Genomic DNA, 18,940 nt, shown 5'->3' on the forward strand with positions numbered 1-18,940 from the left:
ATCTATCTTTAAACACAAACACAAATGTGCCCATGCCTGTTTCCAGTATCTGATACTTCACACTCAATTTAGGATCATGAAGGAAAACTCCACAGGAAATGCATAACTCAAGTTCTACTTCAGTTCCCACTAAAACTTAAGAAAGGTGAGCAATGGGGCTATCAATTGGTGAAAATGTGGTAACGGAATCTCCAATATTAACAGAACTTTGGAGAGCCGGAATTCATCTCGAAATTGCTTGTGTTTGGAAATTTTAACATCTCTGCTGGATGACAAACAGCTCACTAGCCTCCTAGCCTGAAAACTGATCTATTGTGATAGATATAGACACATTGGTCGGCAAATGCAAATTTGATCAGGTCACATATAGAATACGGTAATTTTTTAGTGGCCCAAATGTGTCTCTCATCTTCGGAGAGCGAGATGAGAATAAGAGACATTCTAACAATCTGCTTAGTCACTCAGTCGTGTCCAACTCTTTGCAACCCCGTGGACTGTAGCCTACCAGGCTCCTCCATTCGTGGGATTCTCCAGGCAAGAGTACTGCAGCGGGTTGACAATTCCTTCTCCAGGGATCTTCCCAACCCAGGGATCGAACCCGGGTCTCCCGCATTGGAGGCAGACGCTTTAACCTCTGAGCCACCAGGGAAGCCAGCTGCTATTTTTTTGTGGCCTGGCTTATTATATGTCAGATCCTGAGTTAAACATTATCTCTTTGAGTCATTACATACATACCCTTATTAAGTGGGTATCACCCTCCTCTTACAGGTAAGGCAACCAAGGTTTTGAATGGTTGCCTATATTTGCCCAGGCTTAAAGATGGGGCTTCTTCCCCAGTGGCTTAGTGGGAAGGAATTTGCCTGCAATGTAGGAGATACAGGAGATGCAGGTTCGATCCCTGGGTTGGAAACATCCCCTGTAGGCTGCTGCTGCTGCTGCTAAGTCGCTTCAGTCTTGTCCGACTCTGTGCGACCCCGCAGACAGCAGCCCACAAGGCTCCCCCATCCCTGGGATTCTCCAGGCAAGAACACTGAAGGAGGAATTCGCAACCCACTCCAGTATTTTTGCCAGGAAAATTCTACGGGCATAGGAGTCTGGCGGCCTACAGTCCACAGGGTCCCTAAGAGTCGGACACGACTGAGCAATTGAACACAATACACAAGGTAAGGATGCTTGCAAAACCAGTTTGCAACCACCATTGTACACACCGAGAGAAGGCCGCTGCAGGACTAGAACTGCAATTCCCATGGGGCTGTGCGGCTGCCGCTCGAGAGTTGACAGAATTCGGAAGCATCGCGATAGTTGGCTTAAATGTGGCGGCGGGAAGGCGACGACTGCGGATACCTAAGCCGTTGGGAAAGTGGGCAACTGAGGCGATGGCCGACAACTTCAGCCCTGACAGTGAGCCTACGACACGGACACTGCTACGGCGGGTGCTGGATACAGCGGACCCGCGCACACCGCGGCGAGCCCGGAGTACTCGGTCTGGGTGTGTGAGGGCGCTGCCCCAGCCCAAGAGCAACCAGAGACCCTGGGAGATGGGGTCCCGCACTGACTCAGTTTGGAGAGGGAAACTGAGTTCAGGAAAAGAGCAGAGCCCAGGACTCAGACCAGGCTCCTTTCTCCCCGCTGGGCTCGGGTCATCTGTTTGTGCCCCGACCCCTGAGCTTCCAGGCTGCTCAGGACCTCAGAACTCAATTATGCAGGCGTCATTGGGGGGGCCGCTTTTGGAAGCGAAGGATATTTGCTCAGAATTTGGTCTTTTGCTCTATTTTCTAGACCAGTTTTCAGAGTTGTCCAGGCATCTGCCCTGAACTTCCTCCCATGCGGTTTGTTCCCAGTTGAAAGATGGGGAAGGAATTGGAGAGAGCAGCCTGGGTAGCAGTCGGGAGGCAGGAACTGGAACGATGCTTTGCTAGGGAGCAGGGAATTTGGTCGGACGTGGTGGGAGTGTCAGTGGGTGAGGGCGGTGGTGAGCTCACGGTGCAGAATGTGTGGAAGATGGCGTCTGCTGACATTCTGGGTCGCTGCAGTTCCTTTATAGACAATGAGAAGCCATTCACTATAGGTTTTACACCTATGAGTGACGAGGTGGGAGTTATGCCATAGGAACATTTATGTAGTTCTGGAATCTGAGAGGGGATTGGACTGGAAAAACTAGGGCTAGAGTGACCCATGTGGAGGTTGCTGTCCGACCCTGAAGAGTACTTAAGAGGTTTAAAAATTTTTTAATATCCTTGGTTTGTTTTAATGTCTAGAATGGATACTTTTCCAGTTGTCCCGTTTATCAATGTGGTTAACCCCTGATTCTGCCAAAGTCACCTCTGTAAAGTTTTCTTCAGCCCTTCTCTCTGGCTGGGTCGTCTTATTTCCTTTCTCTTCTCATTCTTCTCCGGCTCCCTTTCATCCACAACCCTGTTGACACAGGAGACTGGGAACATGGCCATAGGAGGGGCAAGTGGTTTCTGGGTCCCTGTCCCTGAGGATAGAAGACTTCAGCCAAGATCCCAGATGAAGATACGTCTCTAATTCTTGTTCCCCTTTCCTACGTGATTCTCACAGTTGCTGGTCTTTACATAGTGGCCAGAGAGACCTGCTTGAAACACCTTCCTCTAGGAGGCTGAGGAGTCAAACAAAGATGACTGCCAGGCGTCGTTCTCATACAGCCACGGTAAGTGCCCTACCAACTGACCACTATAGGGCTCTGGTTGCCTTCAGGGGGCCCTTGAGTTCTAGCTCTGCTCTGGAGCCCTCCTGGAGGGACGCTCAAGGCAAAAGAACAGACTCATTGCTTGGTGCTTTTCCCCAAAGTCTGTTGACAGATTGGCCCGTGTTCAAGCCAGTGGACACCTGGAGGAACAGACACCCCGGACTCTGTTGAAGAACATCATACTAACTGGTGAGCAAGCACTGGCCTGCAGTGAGAATCAGGCTCCAACTCCACGGTATCCCTCATTTAGGGTAGCCTGCCCTGTCAGCTGCATGCTTTCTTTGTTATTTCTTTATTTTTGGTTGCAATGAGTCTTTGTTGCTGTGTGTGGGCTTTCTCTAGTTGCAGCAAGTGCAGGCTACTTGTCATTGGAGTGCGTGGGTTTCTCACTGCAGTGGCTTCTCTTATTGCAGAGCACAGGCTCTAAGTGTGCATGGGCTTCAGTAGTTGTGCCACTCAGGGTTAGTTGCTGCACAGCATGTGGAATCTTCCTGACCAGAGAACGAACCTGTGTCCCCTGCATTGGCAGGCAGATTCTTACCCACTGCACCACCTGGGAAGTCCTTTCCTTGCTATTTCTACAGCTCCAGAATCTTCCATTGTAATGCCAGAGGCAGTGGTGAAGCTGGTTCCATTACCACAGGTGGTCCAGCCTTCCAGACGGGAAAGCAGTCGGGGCAGGTACAGTAAATTCTCCCCTTGGACTGGGCTGTTGGGGGCATTTTTGGTCAGGGAGTATTGGGGGGGCCCCAAGAGCCAGAATTGGGTGTCCTAGTTGGTCTGAGATAAGCTCCATCCTTGTAGTTTGGAGCTGCAACTTCCTGAACTTGAGCCCCCCACAACCCTGGCTCCAGGTCTGCTGGCTCCTGGCAGAAGGAAGCACAGGCTGAGGTTGTCAGAGTTTCAGCAAGGAATGGACTGGGGGCATCTTTCTCAAGGTGAGGTCCTGGACAACACCTGTGGCCATGCTCTCTGTCCTCTGGAGAGGCTGAGGAGGCCTGAGAGGCCTGGTAACTTATGGTTTCTTTTTACATCTTCTGTAGGGCCTCGTGAGAATGCTGATGCCTCTTCCCTCACCAGGTGCTGTTGCCTATTTATTCTGGGAATTGGTGAAAGAGAGGCTTGGGAAAGGAGGGGCTGACTAGGAGGGAATCTGACCATACTCCTCCATGCTCACAGCATGGTGGCTGTTTTTTTTTTTTTTTTCATGGTGGCTGTTCTAAGAGATGAGAACACCAGGGGAGCTGGGGGAATTTCTGGGATGGGGGAATGGGGTTAGGCCTCAGGTACCTGACTTTCCTTTGTGCCTTATCCATACCATCAGCTCTCTCAACTTGACCTTTGCCATGCCTCTCCAGCCACAATCAGTGAAGAGGCCTGGTTTGGCTCGCAGACCTCCTACTCGCCGAGTGATAGATGTGGGTACATTTTTGCAGGATCTGCGAGATACTTCCCTGGCTGTGGCTCATCCAGGTAAGGTTGAGATTTTCCTCTTCTAGTTGATGGGGAAAGCTTCCATCCCATGATTGATGGGAGGTGCTGTTGAGTCCAAGATTGCTTCTCTCTCCTTTGTGTCAGGAATGGTGAGCAGTCCTGGCCAGTAGATCTAGGAGGGCTTCCTGGTTTCTTTCCACAAGTTGCCTCTTATCTTGTGGGTCCAGTCTTAGTCCCTTGTATCTTCCAGAGCCCTGTATCCTTAAAGAGCTACAGGACGGAGGGTAGGAAAGGGGTGTGATATGGTGGCTGGAGCTTATTGGAAAATTAAAAAGGGCTAAGTTTCAGGATCAGCTGGTCAACCAGAGCTGACCTGGGAGCCTGATTCCAGAAAACAAATGAAGTTCATTACAGCAAGAGAAGGATTTCTGGCAGAGGGACCTGAGTAAGAAATGGAGAATGGAGGCATGGGTGAGCAGTTTGAGTGGGGCAGGCTCTGGAGCCTGGGGATGCCACGCTGAGGAGCAGGGAGGTAAGCAAGGAGAGCTGTGGAAGGGAGATGAAGCTGAGTGCTAGGTAGTCTTCTCTTTCTGAGGGCCACTTGGTCAAACTCATAGATCTACTGCTTAGGCCCTGGTGACTGGGTAGCAGCAGGTGGGCAAACTTCTGAGTGCCACCTTGCCTTTGATTTCCAGGTGAGAGCCACAGAACTCCTGTTACTACTATGCCAACGGACATGGTGTTGGAGGACACCCAGCCCTTCTCTCAGCCCTTGGCTGGCCATTCCCCCAGTGTACACCACTCCCTGCCTTGTCCCTCTCACTCTGGGGCCAAAGAAGTGGAGGGGGCTGCCAGTCTCAGGACACAAAGCAGTGGGCCTGGACTTGAGAACAACTGTGAGTATGTGGGGCATGCGACCTGGAGTCAAGCCTAGCTTGAGCAAGAATTGGCATTGGTGGTTTTTCCTCCTCAGACCCATAGGTATGCCCTCCCCCGCCCCCCAAGTCCCTTTAGAGGGCTCTTGATCCGTTCATCCAATAGCAAAGTCAGTGTTGGGCCAGGACACTCCAAACCAGTACGCTGGTGCCGCCTCTGGCCTTCTTTCCTCCTTGATGGGCTAGGCTGGGTTTTACTGCTCTATTTTTACCCTTCTCAGAGCTACAGCCCTGGCCTACTGCTTCTCTAGTGTGTATTCTGTCCCCTAGACTCAGGTCCTGGGAAACCAGCCCAGCTTCTGGCAAGAAAAGTGGAGGAGGTTGATGCCCTTGCTATGGGCTTTCCAAACACCAGCAGTATCTCTGGAGAAGATGGCATAGAGCCCTTACAGAATGGAGTAGGTGAGGAAGCAGAGGAAAGTATGGGAGAAAGCATGAATGTGAGGGAAGTGGAGAAGGCAGCAAAACTAGGATCTGCCAGGGCAGAAGAGCCTGAAGGACACATAGAGGTGACAGAAGCAGCGGGATCCTTGGGGGCTACTGAGGCCGAGGAGCCAGAAGGATCTTCAGAGGATGAAGACACCTCTGGTAGGTCAGGTAAGGGGCCCAGTGCAGGGATCAGGGAGTGGGTGGGTAAGTGATAGCTATGTTCCTGGCCTTGGAGGAGGGACTTAACTTGGCTTGTGTTTCTGGGCACAGGTAGTCTTGGGCTAGGGAAACTCTGTGAAGGGCCCCTTACTTGGCCGGAGCTAGATGGAGCCATCAAAGAACAGGATAAGGGAGCTGCGGGTCTTCAGGGTTGGGTGAGATGGTCAGGCCTGAGCCTCATATAACCATGCGCTTCCTCTGCAGCAAGTCCAGAATTGGCCCCCAGCACTCCAGAGTTCCTTCGGACCAGGCGACTTGAGTTTGCTGAGCCAGCTCCACCACCAAGCACAGCAGTGTGAGATCCTGTGACCTTGTTCCACATGGGCCTCTTAGAAGGGGCAGGCACTGAAGTTGGCATTGGGCATCATAGGGTTATTACTCTTCCTGTGGTTATGCAGAGGTTACCCAGTAGAGCACCCTGAGGTGGACTGGGCAGGGCTCATTGAGAACACATCTGGCATCCCATGCTGCTTGCGGTGGCTTAGAAGAGCCTGGCCAGGGGGAAGTACCTGGGCTAATAAGTAGTCAGAGAAGGCTTCCTGGAGGAGGATTAGCAGAATGGGACAGGCAGCAATAGCTGGGGGTGGGGCAGGGGTGGGGGGCGTGTCTGTGCCAAAGCCTGAGGATCATGGGCCTGAGCAAGTAGTGGTTTGTATGAGGAGGTGAGAGGGGGACATTGTGTCCAGTTTGTGAAGCATCAGAGCCCCAGGGAAGGACCAGGCTTCTACATAGCCCCACATCTCCATTGCCCCCCAGAATTGGTTGGAACTGTAGGCCCAGGCTGGCCAAGGAGCACAAGGACCCCAATCTTGGCAGGAGCCAGCAAGACTTATCTTTGATGAGGGGCCTCTTAAGGGAGCATTTAGTTTAACTCTGTTCACTTCTTGTCTCCAGGTTACCTTCAGAGCTCCCAAAGCATCTGTCGGCCAGGATTCCTCCCAGGCCCCGAATCCCTGGCTCCAGACCCCGTCAAGATCCCTACAATGCTGGACTGAACCACTATGCAAAACTCTTTAGCTTCTATGCTAAGATGCCCATGGAGAAGAAGGCTGTGGAGATGGTGGAGAAGTGGTGAGTCCTTGACATTTAGGTTGGGGAGAGGAGCCCCTCAGATCATGAATAGTCTGTCCTAACCCAACCTTCCTGGCAGCCTAGACAAGTACTTCCAGCATCTTTGTGACGACTTGGAGGTATTTGCTGCTCATGCTGGGCGCAAGACTGTGAGGCCAGAGGACCTGGAGCTGCTGTTGCGAAGGTAAGCAGATGGAAGCAGGGAGGTGCTGGGTGTGGGAATGCTGGAGCTGATTCTCTGATTCTCTGTCCTCTGCTGCAGGCAGGGCCTGGTCACTGACCAAGTCTCCCTGCATGTGCTCGTGGAACGGCACCTGCCCCTGGAGTACCGGCAGCTGCTCATCCCTTGTGCCTTCAGTGGCAACTCTGTCTTCCCCGCCGAGTAGGGGCCACAGCTCAACACCTGCCCTGTCCCCCAACCTGGGGTTGCTTGGCCCCACATACACTTCTAGGTTTCCTCCCCACCCCTCAGCATCAATAAAGTGTCACAAACAGAATATGCTGTGTTTTGATGCATGTCCTGGGATAGCCAGGCAGGGACCCAGCCACTCCCCTTGACTCCCCAGCATAACCTAGAGAATAGCATGGGTTCAGACAAAGAATTTTATAACAACAATCAGAGGTTAGCAGCACGGGAGCACTTAGGCTGCTCCGGTGGCCTTAGCTTGCAAGTTCCTGCTCCCGAGGCCCCATACGCCTAATGTCACTCATCTGAAGCTGTTCTAGTGCAGTCTGGAGCTGTGTCACAATGCCCTCTTCCCTTTCCTCACCCTCCTCTGGCATTTCTGTCATGGGGAGCTGGAAGGCCTGCCTCAGATAGTGGTTCAGGGTCTGCTTGTCCAGGCTGGGATCAATATTCATCAGGGCTTCACGTACCTTGGGTAGGGTCACCTCCTTGTTGCTGTCCCACAAAGAAAGAGAGAGACAGACCTTGACCCTCTGCTCTCTACCCAGACCCCAAGATTCCCTCTCCTGGGCTTGAGTGGTATGTAAGGCCCAGCAGCAAGCTTGGTGCTTAGGGAGACCCAGGGGCTGGAGATGCTACTTTGTGGCCCAGCCTGCAGGACTTGCCTATGACTGGATGAGTCTGTGGGCCCCAGGATCACTCACAGTTCCAGGCCCAGCTCCTGCTTTAACTCGTTTAAGTATTCATCCTTTTCCACAATGTACTGTTCCCACAGCTTTTGCACAAAGGGCACGCTCTGGCCCTCCTCATCCTGGGAAGGGGCCACAAGGCAGAGTGAAGATACACGGGCTAGAGTCTAGGCAGAGGCTAGTGGGTCAGGGCTGGGCAAGCTCCTGGGCCCCGACCCACCTCCATAAACAACGTGCGGTAGTTGAGCAAGTCTGCATTGCTGCTGCTGGGATGCCAGCCCCCTGCCTCCATCAACTCCTGAATTCTCTCATCCTTCTTAAAGGGGAAGGTGCTCTTGAGGACAGTACTGTGGGGAGACAGAAGGGCTGATGGGCATGGCAGAGGCCTGCTTACCCATCTTCCTGCACCCCTCTGCCAGTCCTACTAGTGCTCAGAAAGAAGGGCAGCATGCCTTGAGGATCTGGCCTTTTCCCACCAGGCTCCCCTTCCCCCTGCACAGCTGGGAACTAGGCCAGAGGGCACGTTGGGCTCGAGTTTGGGGTGACCCAACTGGTCTCTCACCTTAACTGCTCCATTGTTAGTAGCCCCTCATTCTGGCTGTCAATGTTTGTCATCTCCTGCAGCAGCTGTGCTATGGTCTCCTTCTGCTTGATGTACACACTCTCTTTCCTCTATGGGAGGAAGCATTGACTATCTCGCTGTTTCCTAGAGGAGTAGGGACAGAGCTGGCCTATTGGGGACAAAGGGTAGAGAGCCAGGCCCAAGCTTACCTTTCCCATCAAGACTGCATAGAACTGACTCATGACTTCATTGGTATGGAAGAGCTTGATATATTCAAAAATGGTATAAGCCCAGGCCATGGCATTACCAGGCCCAAAGTGGCGCTCCAGGAAACTGAAGAAGAAATCTGGGAACTTCTCTTTCTGCAGGGTAGGGGGAAGACTGCTTGGTTGGCCCTCCTCCCAGTTCCCTAGTGCCTTGAGGGAACACCCCCCACCCCTGTCCTCATCCGCCCTCCACCACCGGAGGACTCAGGCAGCCATGCCAGGCTGAAATAGCTGGAGAGATCTGACCTGCTCCTCAGTGATACGTTCTTTCCAGGCATCCTTGAGGAGTTTTACCACTTCCTTCTTGGTTGGCTTCTTGTTCTCCACAGTGCCATCAAACCGAAGGAAAGGGGGGATGGATTCCCCATAGCCCTGAAAGGAACCATGTCTGCTCATCTCTGGGCCCAGCTGTAGCCCTACCAACAAGCAGGGCAGAGTCCCACATCGTTCCTCCAGAACCTCAAGTTTTCTCAGCAGTGAGGCCTGGCTATTCCCCGAGCCCAGGGACTCCCCTACCAGACCAGGGAAGAAGTCTTTCTCCCGGAGCAGCCCCTCGCCAATCTCCTCCAGGAGCACGTCCACCAGCTGGTCGCTGTTCTTGCCCTCGGCCAGCATGTGCCAGCGATCTTGTCCTCCAGCCACCACATCTGCAGGGGTTGGGGAGAGGGAGCTTGAGTCCATACCACACACTTGTGCAGTACCTAGGGCCCCAAGGGCCAGCGTTACCTTCACACTTGGACCAGTCTGGCCGTGGTGTGGAGGTGCGCTGGATCTCCTGCAGCTCGGAGAAGTACTGGTCCCGCTCCTTCAGTGTGCTCATGTGCAGCTGCAGCAGCATCTCGTGCTCCTTGCGGACCTCTTCGTAGTCGTCTCTCAGGCTCTCCAGCTGTGGGCAGGGTGATTGGTCCTTGCTACCCACCTATGTGGCCCTGCCCTACCCTGTCTGCCCACCAGCACCTGCTCCTGCAGTTCCTTGAGGGTCTTCTCTTGCATTTCAAAGTCCCTCCTGGGTACCACGTCTCCAAAGTTGGCCTTCATGGTGTTGAGTTCCATCTGCGTGCGGGTCAGGTCTTGCCGGGCCATTTTCAGAGCCACTGTTAGCTTCACGGGGTCCTCCCCCCAGACGCCTGCCAGGAGGCCCGCCAGCTCGCATCACCCTGGCTCTGGGGCCTGTAGCCCAGGACAGGGTTGAGTGTCCCTCGGGGCACGTCCCAGGTCTTCCTGCTCTCCCAGTATGGGAACCACTGAGTCTTTCCATCATGCTACCACTGTAGGACTTTGAGCTTAAATAGAGAAGCCCAGGACGTGGAGTACCAGGCCTGTGCAGCCCTTGGGGAGTCTAGGTTGCCTCAACTGTCAGCGATTGTTTCCTACATAAACAACAAGTCTGTGATTCTCAGGCAAGCTCAGAAGATCCACAGACCCTGGTGGCAGCAGGAACATCTCTCACTGGGAGTGAGCATGGAATGAGTAAATATCAGGAGCAATGAATACATGGGAGTGAGTGGTGAGAGTCAGACTCCTCTCCAGCAGGGCAGAAACCCACCTCAGACTTACCTGGGGACTGGGCTAGTGACATGTCTTCCCGCTGGTAGCGTAGCTCATTCAAGTCTGCGATGAGGATCTTGCGGGCATCTCTCTCGCTAAGATAGTGCAGATACTCCTCAGCCAGGTTCTTCCTCAGTTTGGTCACCTGTTGGGGAGATGGCTCAGTGGTCAGGGGCTGTCTCTAGACAGCTCGTCACCACAGTGGATGGGTGGGTGCTGGGTGGCCCTACCAGGGCCTGGGAACAAGAAAGGGAGGAAGGGGAGAAGACTGGTTGTTCCTGTCAAAGTGCCGAAGCTTCCCCCTGTGGAGAAAGTCTGGCAGCCAAGGAGTAGGACTCGGCTAGCACTGAGAGCCACACTGAGGCAGTGCCAGGCCAAGGAGGAGGGCAGCATGTGGAAGCGGGGTTTGGGAGCAGGTGGTGGCTCTGTATGTCATTCCAGGTAGAAGGGTGGAGACAACAGGGTCACACCAGTGCCAAAGGCCTCAAGGTCAACCCTGGGATGGGGGGGGCAGGAATTCAGGGAGTTGGGCACTGCATTACTCCCTTTTCACCTCTGTCTGCAATGAGATCTTCTCCTCATTCTTCTCGTCAATTAGTTTTAGCAAATTCATCTTCTCTTTCTTCAGCATGGAGATTTCATCTCTCTCCTCAGCCCTCATGGCCAGGATCTTCTCGTTGCAGTCCTCATTCACAGTGACCAGCTTGGCCTTCAGGGGCTCCAGAGCCCGAATTTTTTCCCTCTGGTGGGCTAAGTAGGGACAGGTAGGGGAGTCCCTTTGGGACCATGGAGGACAAAACAGCCAGCAGACAATGATCTGAGGTCACAGTGAGCACCTATGTTCCTTGCAAACTCAAGAAGTCTATACTCCCATTCAAAGAAGTCTATACTTCCTGCTTAAGAACTTCCTGCACTTGCTTTTCAACCAGGGGCAGAGTCCAAATGAGGACTGGGGTCTCACCTCTGTGCCATCCCTGTACAGTTTTTAGTTCTGCAGCTGTGCCATGCCCAGCACCTCCTGATCCTGGGGAGGGAAGCCCCCTCACTTCCCTGAACTACATACTCCCTTCTGGGCTTCAGTCTCCATAGAAAAGATGCTCTGTTTCCTACAGATACCACCTCACCACACTTCCAAGAATGGCCGGTAGTCAGTTGCTCTGGGGTGCCCTATCACAGAAGAGTAAGTAAGAAGGCTTGGCGACCTCAAAGCCCAGTTTGTGGGTACCCCAGACCCCTGCAGAACCCAGAAGGTCAAAATAGGATCTTCTGTGCCTCTTCCAGGCTGGGCCCAGGCAGAGAGGCTGCAGTCTTACCCAGCATCACTTCATATGCATTCTTGATGGAGGACAGCAATGGCTTGTATGTTTTGAAGTCCTCTATGAAGAATTCAAAGATCTCTCTGTAAGGCTGGCAAGAAAAGGGAAACTGTCATCTCCTGGCCTATAGCTGCCACCCTCAGTGGGACCTAAGTGTTTCTTTGCTCAACTTAGAAGGGTTCTTGTATGAAGCTGCCAGTCGATTCACATTCAAATAAATGCCACAGGCACCACTAGGGTCTCGCACAGTCCAGGAGCTGAGTCCATCCCTCTGAACTGCTCTCTGGAGACCTGGCAGGCAACCTGGGTCAGGACCTCCCCATCTCTACCTGTGCTCTCTCTCTGGCTCTCCAGACAGCCAACCTCCTCCATTCACTGTGCTTCAGCTGGCCTCTCACCAGTACCCCTCCCCATTTACAGCACTTTAGGCTCTAACCTTGCGTTCCAACCTCCAATGAGACATGTGCTTTCCTGTCCTACCTGGACACACAGGAAGCTTTTGGAAGCAACATTGTGTACTGGAATGAGCACAGACCCTTGAACCCACCCTGAGTTTGTGTCCTAGCTCCACTGCCATGAAGCTGGATGCCCTCTCAGCTTCTGCTTCCTTGTTGGTGAGGTTCCTTTTAGCTCATGAGGCCATATCTAGGCCCCATCCAGAGCTTGCACACAGATGGTGCTCAGCAAATGCTTGTGGCAGTGACTAAGTCAGAACTGCGGGGTTTCCCATCATCATTTCCGTTTGAGCAGGAATTGGGTGATTACTTCCCTGATATGCATCAGAGTCTAGGTTACATCCAGATTTCTCTCTGTTTTGGCTAAGTTCCTCAAGCTTAGGGCTAGTGTGACTGGGCTGGTGGACATTTTATGACCCCTGCTTGCCCAACTGTCAGGATTCAGGCTCTATTCACTGATATCAAATGACCCAAGGTGGGTGCTGGGGATCACAGAAGGGCTGGAGACAGTATCCAGGCCACCTACTCAGGTCAAGAAGCCCAAGCCTCAGGAGAGTTTTGGTTCCACCCTGGTCACTTTGCTTGCTCACTGGCTTTGTCATAGAACCTGTTTCTCTTACCAGTAACGGGGAACCCAAAAGAGCTGGGGAAGGCTGGTCTCTGCAGAAAATCTGAAGTGCCCAGTCCCGGTGAGTAAGGTTTCTTGGCAGCCCTGCCCTTGCCTCCCCACAGAGTTTCTGTGGTTCTGACCTGCAGCCTTAGTTCCTGGGCAGAATCTGTACTTAGGTCCAGCAGGAGGAGCTCCTTGCGCAGGTAGTTCTCAAGCTGCTCCAGGTATCTTGGCTTGGTTGTGCCCAGGGGCTGCTGCAAGCTACTGCAGGGGGTAGTAAGCTGAGATGCCATGGACACCCTGCCGGACCCTCATGCCCCAGAGGTCTGTGGCAGCACACATCCCTCTGGGCCCAGTCTGTCCACCATCAGGCTGACCCTGGCTTACCCTGCCCGCTTCCGGTAGTCATCTGAACAGGGCTTTCGATTATGCAGAATGGTCTGGTCACTGATGTATCTGGGCCATGGGGACAGGTGGCCACCGATGGAGAACGAACTAGACTATAAGAAGGGACAGGCGGGGTTACCATGACAACATCGCTCCCCTTCCTGATGTTTTTTTCCAGGCTCCTCCTTCCACTCCTGGGTCTTTCCTCCCCCACAACATCTCTTAATATGGTTCACAATTAAGACTGTGGTCCTCCTGGGAATTCCCTGGTAGTACAGTGCTTAGGACTCCACACTTCCACTTCCTGGGTAGCACCAATACCTCAGGGAAACAGCAACACTTTTGAAGAACTATGAACAGACCTATGCCCAAGGAGAGCAGGCCAGCTGAGGCTGAGGTCTGGGCTGGCCAGTGCAGAGGGCACAGAGGTGAAGTGGCAGCTCTATCATAAGGTCCTCAAAGCCTTACTTATGACTGTGAAAAAAATCAGTAAACTCCCTAAGTATCTAAAAATAGAAGACTTAGAAGACTATTGTACAGCCATGAAATGTTCACAAAGAGGCTTAACACAGGTTATAGCAAGCGTTAAGTAAAGCCTGAAATTAGGGAATAAGACAACCAGGTAAGATAAAAAACCAGAAAAGAAGGAAGAAATAACCCAAAAGAATATCAGCAGTTATTCTGTAATGATAGGCCCATGGGTGCTTTTGTATCTGTAATTGTGTATTTTTCAAAATTTTCTACAATGCATAAATTACTTTGAAATTAAAAAAAAATTGCATTATTGAATTCAGTATTAAAGCCTGCTCTGTGGCCCTGAGCCCAGCTTCCAGGTTCTTCTGGGATGGATGCCAGGCCTACCTCCCATGTCCCACATATCCAGGTTCTAGGAGTTCTTCCAGACTAATGGTAGCTGGCTCCTGACCCTCTTGGGTGGAAACTGCCCCTGTCTCCTTGGGCTCTTCTTTGCATTCTTAGTTCTACCTATTTTATCTCAATCTTGCAATGATCCATCCTTTCCCCAAATATTTTGCAAAGTACATAGTAAGCCTTGTTGCAAGGTCTCAGGGAGGATTCCAGCCTTTGGGGGTTTGGGTTGACCTGTCTCTTTACTTCCAGAATTGATGGCATCACACTTCATACTCTTCACGTTTTTTTTTTTTTTTTCTTAATTCCAGTATGGTTGATTTACAGTGTTGTGTTAACACTCTTCATAGTCTTAAGTAGCATTTAGCAAATATTGTGGATAAACTTTGGCCACCTCATGTGACGAGTTGACTCACTGGAAAAGACTCTGATGCTAGGAGGGATTGGGGGTGGGAGGAGACGGGGACGACAGAGAATGAGATGGCTGGATGGCATCACCGACTCGATGGACATGAGTTTGAGTGAACTCCAGGAGTTGGTGATGGACAGGGAGGCCTGGCGTGCTGTGATTCATGGGGTCGCAAAGAGTCGGACATGACTGAGCGACTGAACTGAACTGAACTGAAATATTTAGGGAAGTATGATTTAGTTGGATGCATGATATAATAAAAACAGAAATGCTAGTTAGTGGGTGTATATGTTCACATATGCTTTGCCAGGGTCAAGAATGCTCCAGGCTGGCTATTCATATTTAGGATCTCAGGGGTTCTCCCTGATACTCTTTTCAATCCCAACACCCACTCTTTCCCATCATCACACCCCCATCTTCTCTCAGAAGCAGAGTAGATGTCTTGCTTACCACTGTATCACCAGTGCCTGATAACATAGTGGAAAACAACAAGAAATATTTGTTGAATAAATAAAAACATAGCATGGGAGGGGGAAGAGATGATGAAACAGAATTGTGAAGAGTTTAAAGCTCAAAATAAAATGTGGTACATATATATATATAGTGGAATACTTCCCAGCCATAAAAAAAGAATGAAATAATGCCATTTGCAGCAATGTGGATGGACCTAGAGAGTATCATATTAATGAAGCAAGTCAGAGAAGGATAAATATAATATCAATTATATGTGGAATCTAAAATAATTATACAAGTTAACTTATTTACAAAACATAGACTCACAGACATAGAAAACAAACTTACAGTTACCAAAGGAGATAGCAGAGTGGGAATGGGGGAGATAATTAGGATTTGGGGATTAACATATACACACTACTATATATAAAATTGGTAAACAACAGGACCTACTGTATAGCACAGGGAAATATACTCAATATCTATTACTAACCTATAATGTAATAATTACTATATAATTTAATAATAACCTATAATGGAAAAGAACATGAAAAAGAATATATGTATAATGGAATCACTTTTCTGAACACTTGAAACTAACACATTGTAAAGTAGCCATACTTCAACAAAAACGAACAGAAAATATAAGAACAGTAACAAAGGGAGACCAGTTTGAAAATTCCCTGAGAAGACAAAACCAGTTTAGTCATAGAAATAAAGCTTAATTTAGCTTATTTTGGGAGACTTAAAAAATAAAAGAGGCCAGATGTCGCGTTCTGTCTGCTGTTTCTGTCAAGAGAAGACGGGGTTACCCTATTTTGGTTTCCCAGCATACGCTGCTTTCTTTGTCAGGTTATCAAACAGCTGGTAAAGCCTCCGCAAGTGGGTGGCTGGAAGGCAGTGTCCCCATGAGCTGTGCTCTCTGCTTCCCCCTGCAGGTGAAAATGGGAAGGGCGGCCCCGGGGGTCGGAGGGACTGCAGGAGGGTGCAACGCCCCCTGGTGGTTGAGTACGGTATCACTGCCGACGAGCAAAATAAAGGAAGTGAGAGCCTGGTCCCACTTCCGCTGAGTAGGTGGCAGCTGAAGGGGTAGGGAGTCCTAAGTAATCGGGATCATGCTGTACTGTGGCTGCACTTGGTCTCCGCTTAGGGTCCTCACTACCCCTTTCTCGCCCTGATATCAGGTTCTTGATGTTTGAAGTACCCAGCCTCACAAAGGGTACAGCTCATGTTCCCATCTTCTACATAAGACACACTCACCTAAATGTGTGGTAGAAAACTACCACAACCCACAATTCTCCATGGTGAGCTGAACTTACAAGTTTGCTCAAATGTATTTTTTTCACCTGTGATTTTTGGACAATGGCTGTTTGCTGATTAAATAGTAATAACAGTCTTATGATCATATCAACAAAAACTCCTAAATCTTAATAACATAGCATTTTTTAAAATTTGTGGGGAGAACCAGCAATGGTACTCATTCCCCACTGCAGTGAAAGTGTAGAGTCCTAACCACCGGACTGCCAGGGAATTCCCCAGCATTCATTTTTATATAAAAACTTCAAAGAACAGGAATGGAGGGAGAGACTGTCCTGTGACTCATAGAGTCCCTAGTTCCAGTGCAGAGTCAACAACACAGTGGATGAACATCCTTTGCTACTGCCTTCACACACCTACTCACAGCAGTTATGACACACATTATAGCAGCCACTCAAGTACTACATCAGGCACTAGGGCTGTAAAGACAAAAATGATATAGTCATATTTCTAAAAGACCCTGACAGATCTGGTGGGACCATCCCAGTACCAAGCACAATGCCTAGCACATGGTAGGCTGGATGAAGAAACAAGGTCCACTCCAGAATGCTATGTTGCAAGAGAAGGTTATCTGTGGTCAGGGGCTGGTCTGGGAAGGCTTTTCAGGTGAGGTGTGGCAAGTGTGCATGCTCCCGCCCCAGAGACTGGTGGGCCTCTGGCCTCTGACCCACACACCCCTGACTGTGGATCAAAATCTGGAGACCCCACAGGACATTGCCACTAACCAGCAGTGTCTTCCGTTTCTGAGAAAGCTTGTGTTTCTGGGTATTCTTGGTTTCTGTGAAGAGGGAATCATCTATGGACACTCCTAAAGGCTGCAGGTGTGTTCTGCACAGAGAAGGAGAAGGAAGTGGTGGGTGACAGAGCCTTGAGTGGGGAGTGCACTTCCACTCTTCCCAGAACCACAAGACATGGCCTCCTCTCTCCTCCGAGCCAGGTTCTGGGTCTTCCCAGTGCTGCCTCCAGATTCCCAGAGGTGCTGTCAACAAGCTTCCAATTCTGGGCTCAAACTATTTTCCCACATTCATAGAAACATTCTCATCACTGGAATCTCATGTACTCCTGCAGTGGCATAACACCCCTTACCAGGAACCCATAAAACCATGCGGGCCTACACTTCCTTCAACGTTCATCTGTGGCTCTAATGACCATTGTATGTACATTACCAGCACATTCTAGGGGTGTGATACCAAAGGCAGGTGCTATAGGACAAGAAGTACAGAGTCTGGAGTGAAGAGTCAGGGTGAGGGTCTTGAGCTTCTACTTACTAGTTGATAGGACCCAGAGGCTGACACCTATTTTCTAACAGGAACCCTCTTGGGCATGTAATTTAACTTCACTCAGCCCAGTTTCCTTACAAGGAGATAGAGACAATTCTTTTTTTTAAACATATTATCCTCTGAGGAGTTCTAGTGTTTTATTTTTTTAATTTTTTAAAAAATATTTATTTGGCGGTGGTTTTTCTGGCTATAGGAGTTTGTTATCATATTTGCAGTGTCCAGATGCTGCACCTGTGAATACAGGCAGGAGCTACCTTGAGGCTACAGGATGTTCTTGGGCTGCTTACAGATGCTTTTTTATCTTCAGCCAGTGGGTAAAGAGGCTGTTTATCCTGTGGCTAAGAGCTCAAATCTAGAGACTCACGTGGCTGAGATCAAATACCAGCTCCATGACTTATAAAAGTGAAAGTGAAGTCGCTCAGTCGTGTCCGACTCTTAGCGACCCCATGGACTGCAGCCCACCAGGCTCCTCCGTCCATAGGATTTTCCAGGCAAGAGTACTGGAGTGGGGTGCCATTGCCTTCTCCTTATAAACATGTGTAAAACACATGATCTCTTCAGACTTCTATTTCTATGCTTGTAAAATGGTGATATTACCACCTCATAGAGTTGCTGTGAGGGTTAAATATGGTGTGTGGAGCACTTGGCACTTAATGCACGCTCAACACGAAAAAGCTGGCTGTTAGTAATGATAAAGTCCGCATCCTCTTTTACTGGGCTTCCCCTGTGGCTCAGCTGGTAAAGAATCTGCCCGCAATGCGGGAGACCTGGGTTGGATCTCTGGGTTGGGAAGATCCCCTGGAGAAAGGAAAGGCTACCCACTCCAGTATTCTGGCCTAGAGAATGCCATGGACTGTATAGTCCATGGGGTCGCAAAGAGTCGGACACGACTGAGTGACTTTCACTTTCCCCTTTTACTAGAATGTAACCACCTTCCTGGGCTGACAAATCATCTGAGATTGTTTCTGTACCACTGTTCCTGTGGGGCTGGAGCCCCAGACCAATAGATAGAGGCAGGAGGTGCAGAGGTCTGAATCAGGTACCCTTTCTCTTTCTGGAAGTACTCAAGGCCTCCTCTCCGGCCTCAGACCGCCAAGCGCCTACCTCGACGTGGTGGGGAAGTTGAGGGATTGCGAGTTCGGGGAGTCCATGACCTTAGGGCAGCCGGGCAGCCCGCACCCGCGGCCTGGGAAGCTGTGGTAGTGTACAGTCCGTCACCATGGCGACCAGATCCCAGCAGCCCATCGGCGGGGGCGGGATCAGGATTGTGTCACGCCCCCGAATCCGATTCCCGCGCGCCGGGAGGAAAGCCAAGCAGCAAAGGTGTACTCGGACGGGGAATAGGGACTGAGGGTCTCCTCAGAGTCAATCATTACAGCGGATATGACCCTAGCTACCAGAACTGAGGCTGGGGGATAAACAGAGGCTACGGGGGAGGGAGGTGAACAGAGAGGCCGGAGCCACGTTGCCAGCGGGAACTGTAGTTTTCGGTGTCTCAATGTCTTAGCTGAGCAGGCTTATGGCTGAACAGGTTTGTACTTCATCTCCCAGAGACCCTCACCAGCCTGAGCTGGTCC

General features: G+C 50.8%; 2 protein-coding genes across 6 annotated transcripts; one reads left to right on the forward strand and one right to left on the reverse strand.

The window, feature by feature from the left end:
- Positions 1-1,065: 1,065 nt before the first annotated feature.
- CENPT (centromere protein T) lies at positions 1,066-7,306 on the forward strand. 4 transcript variants are annotated; one of them, XM_055412510.2, is made up of 13 exons: positions 1,066-1,489; positions 2,581-2,671; positions 2,812-2,899; positions 3,295-3,391; positions 3,515-3,648; positions 3,754-3,790; positions 4,035-4,183; positions 4,840-5,040; positions 5,350-5,676; positions 5,932-6,022; positions 6,622-6,798; positions 6,878-6,982; positions 7,061-7,306. In XM_055412510.2, exons 1-13 carry the CDS (start codon positions 1,170-1,172, stop codon positions 7,182-7,184), a joined length of 1,941 nt encoding a protein of 646 aa, XP_055268485.2. In that variant the 5' UTR covers positions 1,066-1,169; the 3' UTR covers positions 7,185-7,306. The 4 variants fall into 4 exon arrangements, with proteins under 4 accessions (XP_055268485.2, XP_088686354.1, XP_088686356.1 ...); XM_088830228.1 differs by having other exon boundaries at positions 1,069-1,489; positions 2,563-2,671; XM_088830230.1 differs by having other exon boundaries at positions 1,069-1,489; positions 2,563-2,671; positions 5,350-5,481.
- An 88-nt stretch (positions 7,307-7,394) lies between these two features.
- Positions 7,395-18,940, reverse strand: TSNAXIP1 (translin associated factor X interacting protein 1). 2 transcript variants are annotated; one of them, XM_055412506.2, is made up of 16 exons: positions 18,468-18,940; positions 16,809-16,911; positions 13,038-13,150; positions 12,791-12,911; positions 11,583-11,676; positions 10,823-11,019; positions 10,279-10,414; positions 9,679-9,848; positions 9,448-9,607; positions 9,238-9,368; positions 8,968-9,093; positions 8,665-8,817; positions 8,456-8,565; positions 8,114-8,240; positions 7,909-8,015; positions 7,395-7,699 (listed from the first exon to the last, which is right to left on the reverse strand). In XM_055412506.2, exons 1-16 carry the CDS (start codon positions 18,512-18,514, stop codon positions 7,459-7,461), a joined length of 2,136 nt encoding a protein of 711 aa, XP_055268481.2. In that variant the 5' UTR covers positions 18,515-18,940; the 3' UTR covers positions 7,395-7,458. The 2 variants fall into 2 exon arrangements, with proteins under 2 accessions (XP_055268481.2, XP_055268482.2); XM_055412507.2 differs by having other exon boundaries at positions 12,791-12,914; positions 18,468-18,939.

The sequence above is a fragment of the Moschus berezovskii genome, chromosome 22 (assembly GCF_049115385.1).
Source record: "Moschus berezovskii isolate FMDL1 chromosome 22, NW_MosBer_1.0, whole genome shotgun sequence".
NCBI classification, from domain to species: domain Eukaryota; kingdom Metazoa; phylum Chordata; class Mammalia; order Artiodactyla; family Moschidae; genus Moschus; species Moschus berezovskii.